The sequence below is a fragment of the Pezoporus occidentalis genome, unplaced genomic scaffold (genome assembly GCF_034315485.1).
Source record: "Pezoporus occidentalis ecotype Australia unplaced genomic scaffold, CSIRO_AGI_Poc_V1 ctg3, whole genome shotgun sequence".
Lineage (NCBI taxonomy): Eukaryota > Metazoa > Chordata > Aves > Psittaciformes > Psittacidae > Pezoporus > Pezoporus occidentalis.
Genome location: NW_026914940.1, coordinates 15,521,175 through 15,538,857, shown reverse-complemented (window position 1 = coordinate 15,538,857; position 17,683 = coordinate 15,521,175). Strand labels below are relative to the sequence as shown.

At 33.7% G+C, this 17,683-nt stretch overlaps 1 protein-coding gene across 3 annotated transcripts in view; it reads right to left on the bottom strand.

Moving 5' to 3' along the window:
- The window catches only part of CSMD3 (CUB and Sushi multiple domains 3), a 578,676-nt gene that overhangs the window by 139,230 nt on the left and 421,763 nt on the right, over positions 1–17,683 (bottom strand). For all 3 annotated transcript variants that reach the window (XM_062627150.1, XM_062627151.1, XM_062627152.1), the window contains one exon: positions 3,224–3,340. In XM_062627150.1, the coding sequence (XP_062483134.1) occupies positions 3,224–3,340 (117 nt within the window). The remainder of the gene's footprint in view (positions 1–3,223; positions 3,341–17,683) is intronic.

Sequence of the window (17,683 nt, the reverse complement as noted above, 5' to 3'; positions counted from 1 at the left end):
AGTATGCAGAGCAGAGCATACACATTAATTCATGTGCAACCGGAAACCAAAATGCAATCTTAAACATCTACAATTTTAATTGCAAACAATGCTGGATTTCATCGCTGAACAATCACTACACCATTTAAAAATATCAGTGTGAGTATGCCAAAGAAGATGAGTCTTCCATGTTTACAGAAGGTTTTGTTTGTGGCATACTGTGTGCTTTTGTGCATCATTTATTTTCTAGCTTAAACCTGGCATGGTATGAAATATTGCAACTATGATTCTGCATGGCAGAATAATGAAACATTGAAAAAAAGTCCACACTGCAATGATTTTTCCACTGGGGCTTAAGAACCTGAAAAGCTGTACATGAAATAGCTTTCCTTTCCACCCCATCAAAAACTAATGCAGGCCTATGAGTTCCCTTCTACATACTGAAGATGCTATTCCATGTAGCTTTTTTTTTTTTAGAGTCCTCTAGTATAAAATCTCATCTACTGTACTGGATGCCAAAATAGTTCCTGAAGAGGTTCCAATCATGACGTATTTGAATGCTATATTTCACATTGAAAGTTGGAGCCACAGGAAAGATTATGGAAGCTTTTTTTTTTTTTTTCTGTTTTCTCTAGGGAAATTACATTAAATTATCTCATGTCAGCAGGTTTGCTGGAGTTCCCTCCATTCTCTAAAAAGCATGTGTCAACTCTTGTTGTGCACATTCTCTGACTGTGTCATGATGCACATTAGCAGGTGAATTCAAGATGAAATCTGGTGTCTTCATTCACAAAGGCCAGCATTTTTTGAGATCATCTTGTCAGTGAGTGATTCCCCCAAAATCTATAACAAGCACTGCAAAGAAAGGCTTTTTTTCTCAATGCAATGTATTGCTTCTATCAGGACCCAAAATAATGGAGTTATAGGGAATAATTTCTAAAACTGATCTTAAAAAGAACTCAGAATTAAAAAATTATAGCTATCCTTCTCTGTAATTGTACTCGAATAAATTGTGATGAAATAGAGATGAAAGCTATTAGATAAAACACATGCATTACACAAGTATTTAATATTTCAGACAGATAAATAATTATCTTGAGTTTAGAAAGTGCAGGTTAAGCAGATTGTCAGTATTACTTTGACTTTCTTAATGGTTGTTAGTGTAATAATCTTAGTAATGATAGATTAGAGAAAGAGCATGGGTCAGAAAAAAAACATTAATATCTTATAAAAAGAAAAAAAAAGTGCAAACCCCATCATTGTGTAATTCAAACAAATGCTCATATTTTAAAATTTGAGCTTCTGAAAGCAGCTGAAATGGAAATACTTGTTTTGACCTATTCAATTTGTCATGTTATCCTTCTTTTTGAATGTTATACTGTTTTTTACCTTCCTCTTTTAACACACAAGCATTTCTCTTTACCAGATATGATATTTACCTTTCTCTTTGAACACAAGCATTCCTGTTTTCTGTATTCACAAAAAGTGAATTAAATACTTCCATGATATTCTGCAGGTACCTATCGTAGCTATCAAAATATGCTGCTTAAACACAAGAAAGGGAGTAAAGGTCAACCCAAAGTTAGGACAGGCAAATTGCTTGACAGAAATGACAGATACCTTATGACAATTATATCCCTAATATGTCACTGAATCCTGATATGACAGAGTTAATAATATCTAAATCATGATCTTCTTTCTTTGTATGAGCATTATTTCCTTCTTTTTTTTAAAAAAAAAAACAACTTTGTATAAGCAATATGAAGGGGTCAGACAATTCAATACTGTGCTTAACACAGCGTGTAAAGAAAATGAGTATTTGTCAAATTATTCAACTACGCAGAATAGTGGGATTTTTTTTCCTATATTCATGTTTTATTTTGGGAATTCTGTCTTTCTTTCCAGAAATGACAAAATTACATTTCCATCCAGAATGCCAAAGAGATGAAGCACAGGGCATTAACATTTTAAATCCTCTCCTATAATGAAATTTAATTCCTTAGATGTTGACACCTGTGTCATAAAGCATCAGATATGATGCAAATGGGAAGACAAAATTTTTTCAGTTTATCTAAAACAAATTAGCTAGGTTAAAAGCATATGCTTGTAAAAGCTAGAAGCAAATCAAGAATTGTCCAAAAGTGTTTAATCTTTTCTGAATGCTCTAGAGGACTAAGCACAGACTCCTATGGCTTAGGAGACAGTACCTTAAAAACTGTATCTGGTAGTAGCCTATGCATCTCTGTGGTATACACAGGAAGAAATTAATTGGATGTCAAGGGAGTTCAGTCATCATGAGTATGGCAGATGGATACACAGCAGTTCAAGCATTGTCTTTAATTTGGATATATTGTTTGCAGAATCAACATGAAGGAAGATTAATATATACCTATCCCCATCCCCAGGCACCTGTTATTTGACAAGCTGAAATGTGAGCAGTGGGTCAGAATAAAGTCCTACTTATCCAAACATAAATCTGAAGAATGGATATTTAAAGAATAAACGATATTCAATATGTGGCATACTGCTTACAAACAAGTCAAAGTGAACAGCAAACTATCGGCTGTCATTATAGGCATTGTTTAGCAATAAAGTGAGATAAAATAATACATAAATCCAGAAAGATAAAACAGTGCTGTAAAAGCCCTAACTTTACGTGGGACAGAAGACATTTTAAAAGATTCATCTAGCCATCAGAAAAAATGTTAGGACGGGAGTGAAGTTTTGATGGAGGACCTCAGAATCTACAAAAACCTGACAGATGCATGATGCTTTACTTTAATTCCTCAGGAAGGACTATGCCATTGCCTCAGGATGCAGAGAAGCCAAGGACTATGTGAGTAATACCAAACAGTTAAGGTGAATATTCCTTCGTCTGCTTAGGTGAACTTACTGGAGCTACACTACTTTCAAGAACCTTGGCACATGATCTTCGGTGAAGAGAAACCTTAACTAGTACCACTAGTATATTTGGCTAGCACCATAGCAATATGCTAAGTTTCATGCTGGTTGTCATAATGAGACAAAAATAAATTAACAGTAATTTCAACAGATAATGGTAAACATAAGAATTTTCAGAAAATAGTGCGCTATAAAAAATGGCAAAAAGTATAAACAGAAATATCAGTTTAAAGGAGCTTTTTCATACTGGCATGTTTAGTATAAAAGCAATCATACAAATCATCCAGAATTGCTGAAAGTATCCAAGCAACAAAAAGATATGAATGAGATGAGATCTACTTACCAAATTCCTTAGGAACGGTGATAGAATAAACACAGTTGTGACCAACACTATAATTCTTGGGGTAGCTTGGTGATAATACAGTGCCTTCAGAGCCCGTTGACCGGCTTCCACAGGGTGCTAGAAAGTGAAGATAATCAGTTTTGAATAACATAATGTCAGAAAAAAAATCAGCTTAAGGATGTATGTTGGCATATGCTATTACAGTAAATTTTATTACACTTCTACACTAGATTAAATTTGTATACCCTGTGAAGTCTAAGTATGCACAACTTTCTCATGTGTCAAAAGAGAATTGATGACACCCTTCTGCACAATAGTAAATTCTTAGGCATGCTAATAGATACATAATTCAAAACAATGTACAGAAGTACTGCAATAAGAAAGTTAGGATTGCTTGGCTGAAAATGATATACCATTTATTCATATCTCAGTTATTTAAAACATTATATATATTAAGTTATGAGCAAGCACACAAGCATGATGTTTATTCCACCATTAACAGATATAATACTTTAGGTATAATGGCAGATAAATAACAATGTTATTTACTACAACAATGTATGTTTCTAAGGTTAACAATAGAAGTTAGACTTGGCATTATTCAGAACTATCAAGTTAGAAACTGTTTTTTCTTATTTTTATTCTTTAGATGTTCAGGTGCATTTAGATGTCATAAGTGTTCAGTGTTTTCCTGTGTCTTTTACCTGCTTCTCTGATTCTATTGTCAAGATTTTGGCATCTTTTTAGAATATTTCTTCTAAACACCTTGGACCATAAAACATTTTTAAATGACTGTAATGATAACGTCTAACAAATTTGTTTCCTCTGCTAAGACCTAAGTGACTTTCTAAAATAAGTACTACTCAAATGTTTCATTTGCTACACACCAAAAAAAACTGGTTTTTCTGGTATGCTCTCAAAAGATTACTGTCTTTCGAATTACATTAAATAACAAAAAGATGGCTTTCTTACTATTATTTCAGAAGATTTTATCTCCTTATTTGTCATACTAAATACAAGCCATTTATTAGTGTAGCTACAAAACCCATTTTCAGACAACTTTAAGTTAATTCACATAAAATGTATGGTAGAATATGCCATAAAAAGAACACACCTTTCAGTGCAGCAGTTTGACAGCCTGTGTACCTGAGAGAGGAGCAGATGGTACCCACTGCTCCAGTCTGCATATACAATTTGTAAATGATTTCATGGGCTAGTGTGAAAGTCATGGTATTTGAAATAGGTCAACAGAAGGATCTTGCTTTTGCCTGTGCACTGTGTACATGTGGTAGATGTGGCATATATAACAGAGATTAGCATATTGGTCATGATCCAGAACAGAACATAGTCTTGCTGACGCTCAGTACAGCTTTGCTGATAGGCACTGACTCTGGGATATGAAGTAAGCATGAAGACTACCATAAGTACATGGAATATTGTTTTCTATGGCTGAAAGAATAATCTCAGTGTCTTCCCTCAATCTACCATCATATCAGAAATTCATATCAGAGATATCAGAAATTCACACTTTCTTGTGAAAATGTATTTAGGTAATAAAATAATTGGTACTTTTTGCCAAGAAGCAAGAGTCTTGGCTGAAAGTCTCCCACCCAGGGACTTATTTGACCTGGGTTATTTTGAAAACACAAACTAGAAACTCTTCATTAACTGAATGCAGTAAGTATTTTTTATAAAAACAGGTCTGCATACAAGCTTGTAAGTACTCAAGATATCTATTCCAGATTTTGGATGAAACGGAAGGGAATATGTAAAATTTAAGCAATAAAAGCACCAAAACTAGAGAAACAGTGTTGCCAATAAGCTTATTAAATCTCCCCAATCCCATTCCTTTTTTTACAGCCTGTGAGTTGAATAAATTAATTACTGTAATAAAGAACAAAACACTGTCCCACTCCAGCACTCATATAATTTTTATATTTCCTTAATCAGAAGATACAACATAATGTTCAAATTCAGGGTAAAATTAGGATTTCACTGAATCCAGCACCACTGACACCAAAAGGGAGAGAATTTCACCTTAATTTTTAGTAAAACTCATAGCAATAGCACACAATAGCGATACTTACGTTAATAGTTACCTAGTTAGTTCTTAGCACATTGTGGACCATTACGTATAAAGTCCAGACTTTCTATATCCTTATTCTTTTTTTATTCCTACATGTTATGCAGTTAAGCAAGGTTTATGTGATTTTACAAAACCACTATTTTACAACAGAACAAAATTTAAAAACTTCAAATTTCTTGTAAACATACATTTTCCCATAAATTCAATTAACATGAATAATTTTTCAAACAAAGAACAAATGTACTGCAGATTTTACAAGTTTTTAATCACTTCAGTGCAATGTCTTACATTACGGATTACTGATATTAATAGTTCTGTGTCTCAAGTGATTTTTGAGTTCTATATTTACAAAATAAGTAACACTGTTTATGTTGTATTGCCATTGTAACACTGTATAATACCATAACATATTGTAATATCAGTGATGCTGCCACAACATTTTTTAAAGTGATGAAAATAGAGAAACTAAATATGTTTGTGTAGTACACAAGAATTTAAGGAAACTAGTACATTTTCAAAGTGTTCCTGATTTTTCTGAAGTAGAATTATTATTTAACTATATAAATGTCTAGCCAAAATATTTCACAATATTTGAAAAGTAGTATTTTCACAGGTGGTGGGGAAAAGAAAAAAATCACACAAAATAATGTTATTGACAAAGGTACACAAATTTCCAGAAGCAATTAAACCCATTTGCAAATGAGGAAAAAAAAATCAAAAATACAATTTGGCACCATCAATAATCTGCAAGTTCTCATTAATACTTATGTCTGATTAACATAATTTCAATGTCTATAGAAAATAGAGATAATGCCATTTTCTTTTTATAATTTATATGAATTAAAATGCCTATATGACACATCGTCTGAAACAGCTAAACATTTTTCCCACACACTGAATCCCATGAATGCAGCACACATCTGCACTGGTCATATGGTGGGCACATTATCTGGTCACATAAGATTACAAGAGACATGGTACAAGTCTGGAAGCAGAATTTCCAGCAGGGCTTCCTTGGGTGCAAATTCTCTCAACAGAATTGCCTACAGCCTACTTATGTGCTCAGTACAGTCTGGACTTAGGGATGAACTATTTGTCACCCTGACATATGTAAAGTTAAATTTTCAGCAACAATAAAATGTACGTATTAAGTATTTTGTAGTATTTTCCTTCACTTGATGTTCTCATTCTTGACTTTTTCGTTCCTCCCTTTCTTAGTTTACCTATCTATCCCCTTATGGTCTTTCCCATGGTTTTCCAACTGCTGCTGAAATGACTCTGTCCTCACAAGAACTCACATTCCTGGATCTCAAAAACAGATAGTATAAAGACAGTTGAATTGAGATGTAAGCACAGAGTTGACCTCTGCAATCTAAGAAAATATTTGACTTCATTCATCAATAGGTGGTAAAACATTCAGTTCTTATAAGAGTAATATATCTCCTGTAAGGATGCTGGGGAGGGACTCTTCATTAAGGACTGTAGTGACAGGACAAGGGATAATGGGTTAAAACTTAAACATGGGAAGTTTAGATTGGGTATAAGGAAGAAATTCTTTACTGTTAGGGTGGTGAGGCACTGGAATGGGTTGCCCAGGGCTGTGAATCCTCCATCCCTGGCAGTATTCAAGGCCAGGTTGGACAGAGCCTTGGGTGACGGTTTAGTGGGAAGTGTCCCTGCCCATGGCAGGGGGGTTGGAACTAGGTGATCTTAAGTTCCTTTCCAACCCTTCTATTCCATGATTCTATGATTCTAATACTGTTCTCCAAGACTTTTTATTTTGCTATAAAGCAGCAAGACTGTTCTCCAGTCCTTCCTGAAAGTATCAGAAAGGAGGAAGAGGCTTATTTGATATTTTAGTAAACCCATAGAGCTCACTGACTGTATTTCCTTTCTTACCTTTTGGGAAATGCTTACTTTAAATAACACAAGTTTCAGGCATGGGAGATTTAACCCTGACCATCACTAAACATTACTATTCAGAAATCAAAGATGGATGCAGGGACATGATACTATAGCTACAGTGGATTAAAAATATTAATTTAATACAAAAATAAAACATATTTTTACCTCTGTAGAATATCTAGTATGGAATAATTTGGCTGGATACTATAATTCCACTACTAGAATTTTACCCATTTACTTTCACTTATGCTTATTTCAGCTACATAAGTCTCACTGCTTTTCAATAATTTTTACAGATTAATTTAATTTCCAAATAACCAGTTAAATGTTACAATCTGAAAGGCTGTAAAAATCAACATCTCATTATTATGCTGCTCATTGAAAGATCTACTTACAGTAAGAATTCTAACAGACACATCACACCTACAAATGTAAACTGTGTTATTTAACACAAAAAAGGCAACAAATGCTGAGCACCATTTCCCTAGGAATGAAAAAAAACTACGGAAGAAAACATAGCAACAAACCAACCAATAACAAGAAAAACACTTCAAATGGCAAATTATATTGTCTGATGTAATTCTCTGATAGTATTCCAGTATTTTTAATAATGTTTGCTTAGGCACTGAAATACTGTATCACTTTATTTCTTCTTTAGTTTATTTTCTGACATATAAAAATACTACTCAGTATTCTGTCCTTGTCCTGCCTTCCAGGAACAGCAGTGGAACACTAATGGGAGAGAAAGGGACTTGATTGTAGTAAGAATATGATAAGAATCAGTGTGGTGATGCACTGCTCACTGTTTCCTTGAAACATTAATAAGCATTAGTGTGAAAAGTTCCTTTTCTCTGTGTGCTGAATTTTCTGTAATGGTATCTTGTCTTATAAAATAGCACTTCCAATAGCCCTTGAAAAAGCCCTATTGTAACAATGAAGTATCATCCACTCTCTATCTTAAACTGGTAAGATTTTTTATCAGGAAGATTACCCATCTTGATCATGGGTATTCACGCACCTTTGTCAAATTCTACCTCTTTATGGCAATGTTTTAGTAAATAGAGAATACAATATAAAACGCATTACCATCATCAGTGATACCTTTACTCACATTTCAGCATATGCTAGCTGTAAAAGAAATACAGATGATCACTGCACAGAGGCAAAATTAGAGCAGAACCACATATCCTTGTAATCTACAACCAACTACCATTATAAAGTAAAATTTTCTATAGCTAGAGCAAAACAGTACCGGGTTAAAAGCCCCTGCCATATGCTTGTTGCTCATGTGTTTTCCACCATGTCTTTGCAGTTTAACTAATAAAAAGACCCCATAGGGAAAACTTCAGGAAAAGAACTGTTAAGAATGGACTATGTATGTATGAGAATCAATCTCAAATCTCTTCATCTTTTGAAGAGTTTTTTTCCTACCAAATAATTTTTCTGCATCTTGAAGCTTTTAATTCCTATTACTGCTTTCAGATTAAATACTTTCTAGGTCCTAAAACTAATATCCAATTTAATTTAATTGCAATTACAGATTTAAGTGCCACATATTGCACCAACCATTTAGAAGCAGCATTCCTCAGTGGAATCAGTGAGAAACATGAATGAATAATATTCATATATATTAATATAGGAATATAAAAATGAATGGCACAGTATAGGTTTATGTCACACAGATGAATTTGATTACACATCTACAAATACAATAAAAAATGAAGAATAATAGTGTATAAACTCTGCAAAAGGAGTTAAAAATAGACCTTGAAGAACTGATAATGGGATACTGACATTTTATCTAATGGGCCAGTTTCATAAATACAGACTAGGATACCTACTATTCAGTTGGTCTAAATGAGTAGGTTAAGCAAAAGTAATTTGGTGACATGATGTATGCTTTTAGAATTTAATATATTGCCACGGTTTAACCACAGACAGCTACTAAGCAAGGCACAGCTGCTCACCCACTCCCCACCCCCTCCTCCCCCCCTGTCCCCCCCAGCAGGCTTGGAGGACACGAATTGGAAGAGTACAAGTGAGAAAACTTGTGGGTTGAGATAAAAACAGTTTAATAATAAGAAGGAAAGAAAAAAGTAAAAGGAAAGGGAAAAGGAAAAGGGAATATAAAAGGGAAAGAAATTCTAATGAATAGGAAAATAATAACGAGACAGAAGTAAAACCCAAGAGAGACAAGTGATGCAAATGAGAACAATTGCTCACCTCCCACAAATCATTGCCCAGCCAGTCCCTGAGCAGTGCTCCCCCCACCCCCCGCTAACCTTCCCCAAAGTTTGTTAGTGAGCATGATTTTACATGGTATGGAATATCCCTTGGGTAAGTTGGGATCAGCTCTCCTGGCTGCGTCTCCTCCCAACTTGTTTTGCACCCTCAGCCTACTCACTGGTGGGGTAGGGTGAGGAGCAGAAAAAGCCTTGACTCCTCTGTGTAAGCACTTCTCAGCAGTGACTATAACATTGCTGTGTAATCAACATGATTTTCAGCACAAAGCCAAAACACAGTCCCACACTGGCTAATATGGAGAAAATTAACTCTACCCCAGCACAAACCAGCAGATATATTAAACAATCATGGTTTTTCCTAGTCTGATATAATAAAATGTCATTCTATTTAGCTTGTAAGCCAAATGATGAGATTTTCAGGTGTAGTGATTCCTTGTAGTGGTTAAGTCAAGACTAATATATAGATAGCAAGAAAACAAATATAGTAACTGATAACTCATCACTGGAAAATAAAATATTTTTTTTAAAGCATGCAAAGGAAATCTTAACACATAAAAATGGTAGAAAAATTTCTTCCAAACTTCCAAGTGACAAATACTTTTATTGTGGATATCGGTGTGCAAATTTGAATGTGATGAAACACTAAAATTGTTTTGACAATACAATGCATATAGAAAAAGACAGTCCGACATAGAAATACATGTTTTAGTTGCTGTTTGGAAATACAGATATACATTAGAAAAAAAAAGACAGCAACAAATACACAGAGAGAGTGTACCATCATACACTTGGAAAGCAGTACCAAAGAAGGCGGTATCATAAAGAATTTAGAAGCTTTCCATACTGTCATATCTTCATCCTTCACATCACAGTTTATTTATGACAATCAAAATTTATTTAAAAAATGAGAGAGAAGCTCAGGCTAACATATCTTAACAGCACTTGAAACTTGCTTGTTAAAAAAGAGGACAGCAGAAGCTGGTAAAATCCCCTCGGGAATTCAGAAACTTATCAAAGCAGGGCCTAAATCATCAACAGAAACTGGAGAAATTATGGCACTATTAAAAAAGAAAACCAAACCAAACCAACCAATCAAACAAACAAACAAAAAAAAACCAACGAAACCACAACAAACAATCCAACAGTGAAATTCAAAGTTGCAACTAAAAAACCAATATTATTTCCAAATGTAGGAATAGAAAATCAAAAGCAACTCTAAGCTAGGCTTTCATGTACGAGACACAGAAGAAAAATTTCTGCTTCATCCAAGAGCAGCAAAGTGTCAGCAGGAACATCACATCAAGTTTTCGGCATTCAAAAAGACAAAAAAAAAAATTCAAAAAAAGAAAAAAGTAATTACTTTTGTTTTGTCTCTAAGCAACAGCAAAGAATAAGACTATGGGCAGCCTAATCACTTTCTGAATATGCAGTAGATTGAGATAAAAATTAAAGAAATGAATTTTTCTCTTCCTCCATAAATGGTAGGATAAAAATTAACTGTCAACAATTTTGGTAAAATCAATTAATTTTAGATATTCTCAGAACTACTTTGGGAAGTCTTTTTGGTTTTGTTTTGGTTTTTTTTTTTTGTGATTCCTGGAAGAACAAAACATAAATATCTATCACAATGGGTTAAGTATATCCAAGCAGACAACAGCAAGTACTTGACCTTCTTGTAACTGGTTATATATATAACCATATTAATTGATTGTAGCATGAGAAAGAGGTACGTTCAATTTTCTTGGTGCGGGCAATTTTAAAACCACAAACAAAACTTTTATAACAGACTGCTTTATTTTTTTCTAGAAGAAGAAGGATAATATATCATGTTCAAAGGTAAAAGTCAGAAAGAAAACAATGTTATGTATAAAGAATTTCAAAATAGGAGAACCCCTAAAAGGCAATTCTTCCACAATTTAAAAAGTATAATAACTTTTAATTACAAAACACACCCCCCCCCCAAAAAAAAAAAAAACACAAAAAAAAACACAAACCAAAAAAACACCTGGAAGTTTTCTGAAAGATGTTTGCTCAAGAAAATACACCTTATAAGGAGAGAACCAAGAAACTGAAGATCTGTGTGGCTCAGCAGTGAAAGATAATTTGACACATTTTAAGAAGGACATTTCAAAACGATAGCACCACTTTCTTTTCAATAAAAGAGCAAATAAAAATTTAGCAGATGCTAAAGCTGACTTTCATCTTACTCTTTCATTTTATATATAAAGTATAGATATAAAAAGCAATTAATCACACAATTATTTCTATGCAAACTTATTTAACCATTCATCAACTTTTATCACCAAAACCAGCAAAACTCAAATCAAATCCAAATAGCTTTTCTTTCTTCAATTTCCTTTTCTTGAAATCTTTAAAACAAAATTAAATGTCTTCCTGAAGGTATAAGGAGTACCTCACTTTAAACAGCTGAATATGAGAAATCTTTTTACATTCAGGGGGAAAATAATGCGAAGGAGAATTGGTTTAGCCTAACTTTGGAAACAATGTTTGGTCTCAGTTTAATGATTAATGATTAATAAATTTCAAATATATTCCTTTTATCCTTATGAACTGCCATGCATACAGTCTTAAAAAGTTCTAAATAGTTTTCTTTGATACTGAAATCATGTGTTGCTTAAAATTAGTTTACCAAATTTACCCATTTTAGCAAAGTGTATGTAAAGTCTGAAATGAATTTTCTCATATGAAATGAGATATGGCAGAAGGTCAAATCCTACATTTTTTTCTGCTGTGGAACGTGATCACAGCTGAGGGCTCCTTCATAATATTGGCTGTTACCCAAAATAGCCAAAATATCTCCTATTTGCAAAATTACTGCCTTCTTACTGATTTTTCTTATGTTTTTGTGAACAAATAATACAATTAGCTGAAATTAAACATATTTCTTTTCTGTCCTGGCTGACTTAAACCATTTCTGTTTTAGTTGGGCAGTAGAGTGTGGAAGCATAAAAGCAAAATCCTGTGCTCCTATTTAAATTGTCAAAGTACTAAAGAGAGATTTAAAGAAAATGTGTAGAGTGAGATTCCTACTTTTCACAACCCAAAAGCTTATTCTGTATAAAGTTTCCATTTCTAAAGGTCAGGGTGGAGCTACACATCTGGCATTGTTTATTATCAAAGCCTGTGGCATTTAGATGTCAAAATATCTACCGATTAAGCATAATCAGATAGTAAATACATATGTTTCTTGTATTACTAATTTATTGATAAAACTAAAAAAAGTAACCTGATTGAAATCAGGATGAAATTAAGTGTCTTGTTAAATCCCTGTTTAAAAGATGCACCAGTAAATTCCAAACCTAACATAGCCAAATTGCAGACAATTATTCTACTAGTAGTGCAACAAACAGCTTTATGTAAGAAAAATAATTCAACAGCTAGTGGTGGTATAAGCTAATTCCCAGTGTCTAGACTCTTAAGTGATGTTTAATGTACAAATTTTTTTCTTCTCAGCTCTTGAAGGAAATGTATGTGGCTAATGAAGGCCTCACTGAGTGATCACATTGCCTTTCTGCAATAGGCAAAGACTTTTAATGTCGCTTCTCAGAACAGGAGACAGAATCTGAGTTTTCTCTGGCTTAGTGTTCCCAGGCAAGCTGGAAGATGGTGTGATGTCTCCCGTCCTTCATGTTTCTCATTGCACCAGAGATCTCTGGATCCAGTTGATAAATGCACTAGAACTCTATGAGATAAATTTCCAGGTGTCTGGCTCACTTCAGATGCACTCACTGAACAAGGCTATGATTTGTCCATTTAACTAATGTTTTATTTTTCTCTTTGCCAATAAAATGGAGTTAAAGCAGCAGGATCTGAGAATGAAGCCTCTAATAAAAGGAAATGTTGTCTAACAGATTATGTGCTAGAATAAAAGTCTTTGCAGTGAAACAGTCTCTGCTCATAACAAATGGAGGTTCAACACATCTTTGAAGTCAGCTTGTGCCTCAGCAGAGGTTCATTAGTTTGAAAGAGCACACCAAAGTTACAGCTTTCACAGTTACTGAAAATCAGTAACTAAATAAAAACTTTAAAATGCTTTTCAAGTCAACTATCTACAGCAAAGCTTTGACATGATATTTAAGGAACCTCTGGAGGAAAACAAACAATCAATTTAAAATGATTAATCTACCAACATAATAAACAAATAAAAAATAAGAGAAAAGAACATTGGCAGTAATAGTTTTCTGGGGGAAACTGTTTCAGTCTTGCAAGTCTATTTAGACAGCAAAAGGAAAAGAGCATTACATGACAGACATGTAGAAGTAAAAATAAGTCAGAGGTTAACAAAGTTTAATTCATTTTTAGCTACAATAGTGGAGTTGAAACATTGACTCATGAGAAAGTATGAATGAAAAATATGCAAAGCTTTACAGATCTCTTCACAAGAAATAATCATTCCTTCCTTAAAAAAAAACAACGAACAAAAAAAGGAAAATCCCAAACCCACACACAATCTGTAAGTACAATCACATTCACATTAGAAGCAAACAAAAATAACTTGTGCCAAAAAGTGTGGAAAAAGGACCCAGCTCTTGAAACACAGGAAATAAAAACAGGGTAAGAAACAACTGTTAATAGTAAAATAAACAATAATCAAAATAACTGGTTCATGAAATGAACAGTTATGAGCACGAGTATCCATTGAAAATATAAAAAAAAAAAGAATACAGGATTGGCCTTTAAAACAAGTAAACAGACAAAAAATGAATATACTCAGAATAGTCACTGATCTAATTTAAACTGCTTTTGCTACACCTGGTGCAAGTGGTTTCTGTAAAAGCCAGTTACATTACTCTGGCATTACCAGTAATAACTACTTGATTTTGAATTACAGTGTGTCATGTCAGCACCCATCAAGACATTTCAAGCACTGGTTACAGATTTACTGGAGACAAGAATTGCCATTTTTATCACATGTTGCACAGAATTTCATCAGTGTTAAAATGTCAAACTCCTGCTTCTTGTCTAAGTAATGTTGATGCATATTGTTTACCTCTTTTATGTCTAGCTACATTCTGATTATACTGCATCTCTTTCTAACTCTTTAATGATTGATTATACTTAAAGCAAGATTAAAACAATTACATTTCTACGTTTGAATATTCTTTGCATATCCATGGCAAGTCAAGCTTTGGATGCGCATAAGGAAACCAAATGTCTAGGACAGCAGATAACTAGGAAGGAGAGGAAGGAAAAGAAATATATGAAAAAGAGGGAGGTCATGGTTTAAGGTGACAGTGTCATGACAGTTTCTGTTACAAGGGTGTAGGGTGATGACAACACAACTTGGAAAAATGTCAGCTTCACGGTTTTTATGAGACTCCAAAGAACACCTTTCTTTCAGAGCAGATTTTGTCAATTGCAGTAACATGATCTTCTAAGTGTGAACACACATTTAGATGAACATCCTGTCTTCTGTCATGTCTGACATGTCCATAAATATTGTTAAGTAAATTTTGAGTACATCTTCAAACAGTTTCTGGACTACTTAAAATCTTATTTTAGTTAACCTTCCTTTTGATTTCCTTAACCTTCCTCCTGACTTTTTTTTTATTTTAATATAAAATGAATTCAGTATGTTACATTTGCAATGAACTGTACTGGTTAGAAATTATTAGCAGATTTAGAAAGTAACTATTTACTTTTGAGGCCTGCTCAACCTAATATTTTGGGTTTTTTACTATTTTAAGAAAGAGTCATTAAAGGTAACACGATTTTTGTCCTGAGTGGCGACTAGTTGTTTGTAGCTTCACAACTGCAGTGTCATTCTAAATTCAGTTGAGATGCTAGGTTGAAATGCAGGGAAATACATGTTTTACCCATATGAAGCAAAAGTTAGAAATTCACTATCCTGTTTAGAGTACACTGAAATAACTTAATAGTTTGAGCATATATTGCGTTAACAGCCTTCAATTCGGATCATTTCAATGCCTAGTTTATGGAAGCTGAACTGTCCACGATTAAATATTTAGCTATAAGTTGCTTTTTCAAATCTGTCAAAACCAAGTACTGAAACAAGTATCTACTTTCTGAAGAAAAGGAATCATACCAGCCATTTTTTGCTGTTATTTTTAATGGTCTTTGAATTATGTTAATCGCAGAAAGTCCCAACCCCTTGGGATGCCATAATACAAAAACAAAGCAAGGTTGTTGGTTTTAGTGTGTGTAAAAGACCTTTCCATGTTCTTCATGGATTCCCTAGTGATCAGCAACCCAGAGAAACTTGTTTGTTGCATTTCAAATCACCAAGTTGAAGGTGGCATAAGCTACAGATCTGTCTCTTGATAACAGAAAGATAGATTTAAGGAGCTTTTCAGTCAGCATTTCTCAGCAACCTAAGACTGGTTTATTTCCTTGAAATACAGGTAATATTTGAGAATGTAAATTTTATTTTTCCTTGAACTCTAGGCTCTGAAAAATAAACTCTTCTATATCTGAAGGAAAGGAGATACTATTTTTGCATTATGTTTATTTGTTCTACTGTTAAAAGGGACACATCAGAATATGTCTCATAGGCTAGGACGCTTTATGAGGAAAAGAAAATCCTCAAATATAATCCTGCTAGAATTTTAGTAATCTGTGAAGAAATATCCATAATGATTTCAAGGTAATTTACATAGCTACTAAAAGCTAATTGTCTATCACCACATGCCTATATTTAGGGTTATTTCTTATATGAGCATTTATCCTGCCTTTAACAAAATTTATGCCCATTTTACTCCCTAGTCACACAGTATTGAGGAATAACCTTTGTGGATTTGCCTCTGGATTTGATTATGCAGTATAACTCTGTGATATCTGTGAAATATCTTTCTCACCTCGATTTATGTGAAGCTGTATTGGATGGCACAGTTCCCAACATAAATACATATGGGATCTTTATGGTAACCATCTTTTATTATTTTTTTTTTCAATAATATAAAGCCCTCCACCACACCAACAACTTTCAATTCTTACTTTAATAAGTGTTAATCCTACATATTGTATTACATTTCCCTTAAAAAACAACCTTTCTTCATGGCAGTCAGAACTTTTCAAAAATTCAATTACATGGTATCAACTGTTAATTTCATTCATATGCTTGCTGAGTTTTCAGACTTATCAATAAGCTCCACATTCCTCCTCAAAAATTATATTGATTTTTCTTCAGCATGTTTAACTATGCATTTCCTAGTTCTGTTCTTTTTTATAGTCTCTAATAATTTTTTTAATTGTGGAAATTGATCAGTTGCTCATCGTGGAAGATTTCCGACATGTTCATCACCTTCCACTATTTTGATAGAAAGGCTAACTTAACCTTAAGGTAAACATTTATACTTCAAACACTCCATATCTGCAATCCTTCAGAACTACACAGAAAAGACTGTCACATTTTAGCAGCTTGCTATGGTTCTGTTTATTGATTTTCTTTAACATCTCTTCTATAACTGCTTCCATTTTGACACAGTTCTGTAGAGCTAAATGAATGTTCTAATACAGAACGTCTCTGGTTACCTCAATAATGTAACAAACATGCAACATACAACATAACATATCATATAATTTACTTAAATTTCTGCAATAATGCTGTCCTTGAATGTATTTTTGGCCTTGAACTTCTGTTGACAATTTAGTGCGTTTCCTATTTTTCTCATCTTTGAAAAAGTGTGTTAGTGTTTAGATTAGGGTCCCATGATCTAAATTTTTTTTCTAAAACCCCTGTTGGCCACACTTTCATCCTTTAAAATTATTTCCTCTTTGTGGAATACGTATTTTATTTTCTGGAATACTAAATTTTGTTTTTGGCTGGTGAGACTCTAAAATGGTATTTATACACAATTTCCAGGTCACCAGTTTACTTTTTTGATGTTGTCTTCAAATTCATTTCAGTTACCTTCATCAGTGTGATACAGCTCCCCATACAAAGCCAAGAATTGCTTTTAGTTTTTCTTCTCTTCCCTTCCTCCCAGGGTGTCCAATCTGAGTGCATTATGGACAATTTGGATACATTCTGAGCATATTATTGTCACATTTACTCTCATTGAGAAAACCTGCTCTGTTTTAGGCCAGCTGTTTCTCTATTTGATACTTTTACCATAATGCTGAAATAAAAGATGTTAACTAAATAACTGATATTTGAACTGAGGATAATTAAAACATCAGTGTTCTCTGATCTTCACTGTCGTGGTTTAAACCCAGTCAGGCAACTTGTTCACTCACTCCCAGTGA